The sequence below is a fragment of the Vanderwaltozyma polyspora genome, genomic scaffold (genome assembly GCF_000150035.1).
Source record: "Vanderwaltozyma polyspora DSM 70294 KpolScaffold1019 genomic scaffold, whole genome shotgun sequence".
Taxonomy (NCBI): Eukaryota; Fungi; Ascomycota; class Saccharomycetes; order Saccharomycetales; family Saccharomycetaceae; genus Vanderwaltozyma; species Vanderwaltozyma polyspora.
This window is the reverse complement of record NW_001834632.1, coordinates 43,022-50,776: the sequence shown is the minus strand read 5'-3', so window position 1 is coordinate 50,776 and position 7,755 is coordinate 43,022. Positions and strand designations below refer to the sequence as shown.

General features: G+C 38.0%; 5 protein-coding genes across 5 annotated transcripts; 2 read left to right on the top strand and 3 right to left on the bottom strand.

The window, feature by feature from the left end:
- Nucleotides 1-470: 470 nt before the first annotated feature.
- Nucleotides 471-1,082, bottom strand: Kpol_1019p25 (uncharacterized protein; the record flags this gene model as incomplete). Its single annotated transcript, XM_001643713.1, has 1 exon — nucleotides 471-1,082. The coding sequence occupies one exon, from the start codon at nucleotides 1,080-1,082 to the stop codon at nucleotides 471-473; it is 612 nt and encodes a 203-aa protein (XP_001643763.1).
- On the top strand, nucleotides 952-1,638 carry Kpol_1019p24 (uncharacterized protein; the record flags this gene model as incomplete). Its single annotated transcript, XM_001643712.1, has 1 exon — nucleotides 952-1,638. The coding sequence occupies one exon, from the start codon at nucleotides 952-954 to the stop codon at nucleotides 1,636-1,638; it is 687 nt and encodes a 228-aa protein (XP_001643762.1).
- Nucleotides 1,639-1,863: 225 nt separating this feature from the next.
- On the bottom strand, nucleotides 1,864-3,954 carry BPL1 (biotin--[acetyl-CoA-carboxylase] ligase BPL1; the record flags this gene model as incomplete). The annotated part of the gene is made up of 1 exon (XM_001643711.1): nucleotides 1,864-3,954. The coding sequence occupies one exon, from the start codon at nucleotides 3,952-3,954 to the stop codon at nucleotides 1,864-1,866; it is 2,091 nt and encodes a 696-aa protein (XP_001643761.1).
- Nucleotides 3,955-4,872: 918 nt separating this feature from the next.
- Nucleotides 4,873-5,712, top strand: CRD1 (cardiolipin synthase; the record flags this gene model as incomplete). The annotated part of the gene is made up of 1 exon (XM_001643710.1): nucleotides 4,873-5,712. One exon carries the CDS (start codon nucleotides 4,873-4,875, stop codon nucleotides 5,710-5,712), a length of 840 nt encoding a protein of 279 aa, XP_001643760.1.
- Nucleotides 5,713-5,983: 271 nt separating this feature from the next.
- CCT4 (chaperonin-containing T-complex subunit CCT4) lies at nucleotides 5,984-7,570 on the bottom strand (the record flags this gene model as incomplete). Its single annotated transcript, XM_001643709.1, has 1 exon — nucleotides 5,984-7,570. The coding sequence occupies one exon, from the start codon at nucleotides 7,568-7,570 to the stop codon at nucleotides 5,984-5,986; it is 1,587 nt and encodes a 528-aa protein (XP_001643759.1).
- Nucleotides 7,571-7,755: the final 185 nt, after the last annotated feature.

Here is a 7,755-nt window from a genome sequence, read left to right as displayed (position 1 = left end):
GCATTCTCCGCTCCCGAGCATAACGCTACGTATGCCGTCGGCTCAGGTGCTCAGGCACTGCAAGGCGCGCGGCTCACTGCCGTTCGGCTGAGAGGGAGGAGCACCGGAGAGGTCGCACGCGCCGTCCCGCACGTGTGTTCGAGGTGGCGCGGGTGCCGCCGCGGCGCAGCGATCACCCCGGTACCTTCCATGTGGCGGAGAGCGGGTCGAGAGCGGACAGCCCGGGCAGCGTCGGTGCCGATCTACTGTGAGGTCTCATCCGTGCGCGTCCAGAATCGGCGGCATCTACCGTCGCTGGGCGAGACCAAGCCGGGGGTTGCATCCAGCGATAGCATTCAGCGCTCGAGCTTGCCGCACGTAGCCAATACGGGGTCCGGTCACGGGCTCACGCGCGGCGTTCCGGCCTCACCGGGCGTCGGTCGGCACTCGTCAAGGTGCGGGAGCATGTGCGGGTCGGCTAGCCACTCCGGTCAGGGGCAGAGAGGGAGGATCAAGCGGCGCCGGAAGGCGTGAGCGGCGCGGGCTCCGCTTTCAGAGCCGCCCAGGGGGCACCGAGTGTAACTTCTGCGATTCGTCAGATGGCTGTGTGAGCACAGTGCCGCGCGGTATGAGCCAGCACGGTCAGGGGGCCCGAAGGACCAGAGGTCGGGCGGGGATCCGGTGGAATTACTGTGGTCGGGGCGGAAGCGATCGAATCCGCGCGAGGCGGCCGGGTTGGCGCGCAGCGAGGGGGACCCGGTGGACCGGGGTGGGGCCCGCTGGGACAGGCGATCGCCAGGGAAGGCTACTGAATCTAGTAGGGGTGGAGAGTCGGGTGGCTGCATTGCGGGCTGTTGACTTCGGCGCATCGCGGGGAAGGCCAAGGTATTGGCCTCAGCATCAGAGGATGGTGAATCAACAGAAGACCTCTGCACCGCGGGGCACCGCTGAAGCGAGTGACGGATCTGTAGCATGCTGAATCTGGCAGTAACCGTGGACGGGGACGCACCCACCGATACCGGAGTAGCCGGTGTGTCATTCTCAGGTCCTGCAGTACGGTGCACGGGTAGAAGCAACAGGGTCTCCTTGGAATTGAGCAGCATCTCGCATCATACCCAGCATCTGCATCTGCAGATTCACCAGCTGCTCCAAGATATAGTCCAACATCACCATCCTATTCACCAACATCACCATCATACTCACCAACATCCCCATCATATTCGCCAACTTCTCCATCATATTCACCTACCTCACCATCATACTCTCCAACCTCCCCAAGTTACAGTCCAACTTCACCATCATATTCACCAACATCTCCATCATACTCACCAACTTCACCATCATATTCACCAACTTCTCCAAGTTATAGTCCAACATCACCATCCTATTCACCAACATCACCATCATACTCACCAACATCCCCATCATATTCGCCAACTTCTCCATCATATTCACCTACCTCACCATCATACTCTCCAACATCACCATCATACTCCCCAACATCTCCAAGTTATAGTCCTGGCTCTCCTTCTTACTCTCCAAGTTCACCAAAGAAGGATAGCGATGGTAATGAAAAGAACAATTAGGATATGTAATAAGTTGTTCTTTGAATGGGTAAATATGCTCCTAAATGTTTGCTATTTCCTGTTATTTTTGTAATTGTATTATACTGAAAATTCATTGAAATTCATCGTAAGGTTTTTTGATAGCCTTCATAAATTAAAATTTCATTTTATATTATACCAAACATCCTGCACTAATTAACAATAAACAATAAAATTATATACTTTAAATTAACATATTTTACGTTTTAAAATCTATTTTTATTTACTTTTAAAAATATTTAAATTGTATATATGAACATGGCATAAAAAATGCTAGTAGTTAAAGAACTTTTTTGGAGATGAGACCTTTAAAGATATCAAAGGAATTACCATCGGGTTGCAAGTTATAAACTGTACTAGTGAATTCTGTTTCAGATCCTTGAACACACTCTTTTGCTATCAATAAACCATAATCACTAGTGATACCAGAAATAATGGCTTTTACATTCTGATGATCAGATAGTGTCACTAATTGATTGGTATGCAGCCAGAATTTATAGTAATCTTCAAGTATTGCCGATGAACCATATCTTTCGTAAGTTTCTAACAATACTTCTAGATGATTCATGTACAGTGCCAATAATTTTTCAGTTTTTATTTCTGGCAGTGGAGCAAGATTCTGAGCTTTACGTTCTTCATTCAATAAATTTACCCATCTCATCAAAGAAGTAGTTGGCCCTTCAGTATTTATGTTCAAACCACATCCCAGCAATACTGAATATCCATTATTAATGTAATTAGTATTAACTAACATACCTGCTACTTTAACATACGCAGGCTCAATTTCAGTTAAAGGAACTACTCTAGATTCCATACCTCTGCCTAAAATGTGCATTTTCTTTTGAGAGTAGTAATTTGGACTTAAAATATAAATATCATTTGGCCATTTAATCTTAATTGGTATATCCTCAAAGCCAGAATCATAAGAGATAATTGCTTTACAATATGCTAGGATTGCTAAATATTGGACAAACACGACCGATATAGGCTTGTTAGTAAACCGAGAAACAGTTGGGATGTTGATGACCGCTGTCGAGGCGCATACACCTACTGGATTAACCCAACTGTTGCCTCCTCTTCCCCTACCTGATAACTGGATTGTTCCTACATGAAGAAGACTGTTATTTGGTATGTTTGATAACAAAAGCCTGTTAGCATTTAAAAGGGTACTTGTTGAAGTAACTACTTCACCATAGAGACAAATAGACCCTACCGAGTTTGTTTTCAAATTTTCAAAGTATATCTCAGTATTGAAGTGAGGTGTGTATGATTTTGGTGGGAAATTCTCTCCTTGATCAGGAAAAATAATTGATTGAATCAATTCATCGTCAAGGTCATACTTGCTCATCAAATCTGACAAATGCCTATAATTTTTATTGAAACCTTCAAATATCATTATCTTATTTTCACCACCATCAAATTCAATGCCACTTTGTGGATAGATCTTTGTATCTTCAGACCCATGTTCTATCAAAGCTTCCTTAAATCTAGTCAAGTAATGGTGTCTATTACTAGAAGAGGAAGCAAATAATGGCTTCAGAGTAGGAAGAGGTTGAGTTTCATCATGATCACTGCATTTTAAACCCGCTGATGTAAGGATGAATTTCATAAATTTTAATCTTTCCTTTTCATTATCCTTTAACTCTTTAATAACATCTTTGATAAATTCTCTACTTTCTGATTTCTCTAGATATTCAGGATTAAATTCAGGATGTGGTCCTGTCAATAATGCTTTACCCTTACCGACTTCACATAACACTACAGCAGCAGCATTCACAGTATTACCTTCATTTAAATCATTTGTTGAATTAATATCTGAACTTGACACATCTGTTGGTTCTTGGAAATAAGCGAGAACTTCAACATTGTTATAATTCTCTGCATCAACAAAAGTTGGGCCACCGTTGAAATAGGACTTAAATGCAGAACCATCTTTTAGTTTTAAAGTGGCAGCCTTTGTACCAAGTTCACTATTGTATTGGAAACCTTTAAAAGCAGGACCTCTAGCTATGCCTGGGAATAAAGCAAGTTCTCTATTGCCTGTAATTTCTAAGAGAGGATCACCTTGTGAAAATTCACAACGTGAACTACCAAAATAACCGCCTGCACAGAAACCAATATAAATACCACCGCTTTCTATAAAGTTTCTAATTTTTGGGATGACATTTTTACAATTTTTAACGTATGGAAGGTCAGCTCCACCTGGAAATACAATTGCAGAAGCCTTAAACGTCCAAGGTTCAGATTCCAATGCCTTAATAGATACAGTATTAACAGCATAATATGGTTCTAAAAACCTACGTAATGTTTCCACTGTATGCTTAACAGAACTAGCAGAAGCTCCAGTACCATTAAATACTAGAACGTTCATTGGTAAAGAAATAACTATTTTATTATAGTTGCTATTATAGTTCAATTTCACGAACCAAAACCTGAACTAAAGAGAAGTCAAATTAAACAAATCTGATCTAGAACAGAAGCTAGAATTTAATTTATAATCCCTGTTTATATATGTTTCCCAATTGCCAAATATTTGTTATATCTGGCTCATAGAATTTTTTTTACTCTTGTTCTTCCTGTCTGAATGTTCAACGTTGTTAAACTATCTAAAAAATTTAGTATTTGAGCACCTCACAAATCCAGTAAAGAATTCATCTGAACTTGTTAATCTACGTACTGTATCTTAAAAGTTCCCTTCAAGTACTGGTCATTAATCCAATTTGAATCTTTTTCTTTTTTGATAATTTTTCACTTTTCGAAATCGAAATGTATCAAAGAGTCTTATTGAGATGATTCAATTTTATACCATGACTTGATTGAACAGTTGAATTATAAACCATATATTATGATTACCACAAGTTGATAGTTGATATGATTTGCACTGTATGAGATGAGATAGAATATCGAAGTTATGTTGAAATAGATTAAACTATCTCCTAATTTTTTGAGCTATTTCTAAGAGATTAACGTAGTAATTATCAAATCTGGTATTTTTACCGAATTGGAAAATTTCAATTAGATCGAGATCAGATCGAATTTTAAGTCGATTCGAAACAGATTTAAGAAGATCGATATAGTTTGACTAATTATTTTCATTGGGAAGGGTACTTTCTAGTTTTGTAAAGGAGGAATCAGATTGTTGAGGAAAATTGTTGAAATCTAATGATAAATTTAAACATTTTTAATAGGATTTAACCGTATTCAGAATATTTTAGAGTGTACAATAAGTAATTTTCATTATTTTATTGTTTGTGTTGAAAGAGTCTTCTAACCTTTTTAAGAAAAAGACATGCTACTATTAAATACAATAGGATTACGATCCTTGAGGGTTAGATCTATACCGTCCATATTTAGAATACATGTTGCAAAACAAGTGAATAGAGGTAATTTTATATCTCAAAGGTATTATTCAGATAATTCAAACTCCCCCCAAAAAATGGATAGTAAGATCATTGGGAAAAAGTCGTTGACGTTACCAAATATAATTACACTATCCAGAATAGCCTGTGCACCATTTATTGGAGGCTATATACTAACTAATAACTTCACCCCAGCATTTTACCTTTTTGCATATTCATGTGTAACCGATTTTTTAGATGGTTATATTGCAAGAAAATACAATTTAAGATCAGTAGCTGGAACAATTTTAGACCCTATGGCTGATAAAATCTTAATGATAGTAGCAACGGCTTCATTGGCGTTACCACCAGGTCCTCAGATTATACCAATGTCAATTGCTTCTTTAATATTAGGCAGAGATGCTTTGCTTGCTGCAAATTCTTTTTTTGTTCGTTTTACTTCCATGAAACAAAAATATAGCACAGTGACTTGGAAATCGTATTGGGACTTCTTCAATTTCCCAAGTGTGGAAGTGAAACCAACTTTAATATCAAAATGGAATACTTTTTTACAAATGATATATCTAGGATGGGGTGTAATACTATTAATGATAAACCATATGACTGAGGATAAAGAAGGGAAAGAAAACAAAAATACTGATATAGACAAAAACCATTGGTCATGGTGGTGTCAAAAAGGTTTTGAATACATGGGTTATGTTGTTGGTATTACAACCGTTTTAAGTGGATCATCTTATTTCTTCCGTAAAGATACAGCAAAACTTCTATAATAAAGATTCTCAAATATTGACACAATGAGAAAACGCATGGTGACAATAATGTCAACAATAACAATAGCAATCAAAATAATAATGACTATTATGAACTACAAAAAAAATTAAAATTATCTACTCTTGTTTATATCATATACCATTTTACTAATCATTGATAAAGAAAAATTTTAATGCATTCAAGAACTTTGGTTTCAAAATTCTATTTTATTATATTAGGATACACGTATGTAACATAAATACTTAATGATATCTATGTATGCATTTAAAATTAACGACTGAAAGTAATATCGTCAATACGCAGAATGGATTTCACACATTCCGCAGCTAATGTAACAGCACTTGTGCTTACTAATACTGGCTGTAAAATATGTTCATCGAATGTATTAGTGGTACCAGAACGTCTAACAGATATACCATCGTTTACTTCACCGTTTGCATGTTTAGAACGTAATTCAGTAACAACTTTAATGCTATTTAAACCGGCGTTTTCAGCTAATGTAGTTGGGATAACTTCCAATGCTTCTGCAAATTCTTGCCAGATGAATGCCTCTACACCTTGCATTTCACGAGATTCTTTGTTTAATATACGAGAAACTTCAATTTCTGGGGCACCACCACCAGCAATCAAACCTCTTTCCTTTACTAGACAACGGATAACACATAAGGCATCATGCAATGAACGCTCTGTTTCATCTAAGATCATTTGGTTCGCACCACGAATAACAACTGACACAGTTGGCTTAGCATTATTGCTCTTTATACCGGTAAATTGAACGATCTTGGAGCCATCGCTATCTATTTCTTCAACCAAATCAACAGTACCTAGTCTATCTTCAGTGAATAATTCGATGTCTGCAATTGGCTTACAACCTAAACTCTTGGATAGGAATTCGATTTCTTCTCTTTCAATATCTTTAACAACCATAATACCTAATTTAGATAAGAAATGTAATGCTAGATCATTAACAGCATCTCTTAAGATAGATTTTTGAATCAAAAGAACGTTACATTTAGCCTTCTTGATCTTCTTACAAATGTTCAACAGGTATGCTCTTTCTTCTTTCAAAATTTTATCCATCTGTCTATAATCACTGACTACAATGTTGTTTTCAGTATCTGGCTTTGGAGGAGAAATTTGGAATTGGATTAAACCGATTCTAGCCTTTTCCATACGAGTTGGACCACCTGCAGTCTTTACGGCGGTTTGTGTCAATACTACACCGTCGACCATTTCTGTGCTATCAATTGTACTACCAACTTTTTTGATCAATCTAATATCATTCAAATCAACAGTTGTAGCGTCCTCATCAGTAATTTTCAATACTGCATCGACAGCTAATGGAGATAAGAAACTAGAAAATTGAGAGACGATTTTTGAACTCAAAGAAGTGGAGGCTGCTCTAATTAAATCATCTCTGTCATTCAAAGAAATTCTATGACACATTTGCAGTAAAATTTCTACTGATCTTTTCGCAGCTCTTTGAAACGATTCACCGATAATAGTTGGATGAATACCCTTGTTCAACAATCTTTCAGCAGCACCTAACAATGCACCGGTTAAAATGACAACAGAAGTGGTACCATCACCAGCTTCTGCATCTTGAGCAGCAGAAACTTCAACCAACATCTTGGCAACAGGATGTAAGATAGCCATTTGCTTTAAAATAGTATGACCATCGTTTGAAATAATAATTTCACCACGAGAAGTCTTGATCATCTTATCCATACCTTTAGGACCTAAAGAAGTACGAATAGCATCTGCAACTGCACGAGCAGCTATAATATTAGCCTTACGGACCTCTTGAGGCTTCTCTTTATTCTTAAAAGTAGCATTGGATGGAGTAACAGTCGTCATTATTGTTCAATAGTATATTATTTGTATATAAAAGTGATAATTGGTGTGAGGGCAAAAATAAAATCTAAAATTAATCGAACAAAACTAAACCAAAATCGTTCAAGTAAAACGGAAACAACTAATTTTCACTCTTAATCTATAATATTGCTATTCTCAACTGCTCAGCACTGACAATATTGATCAAT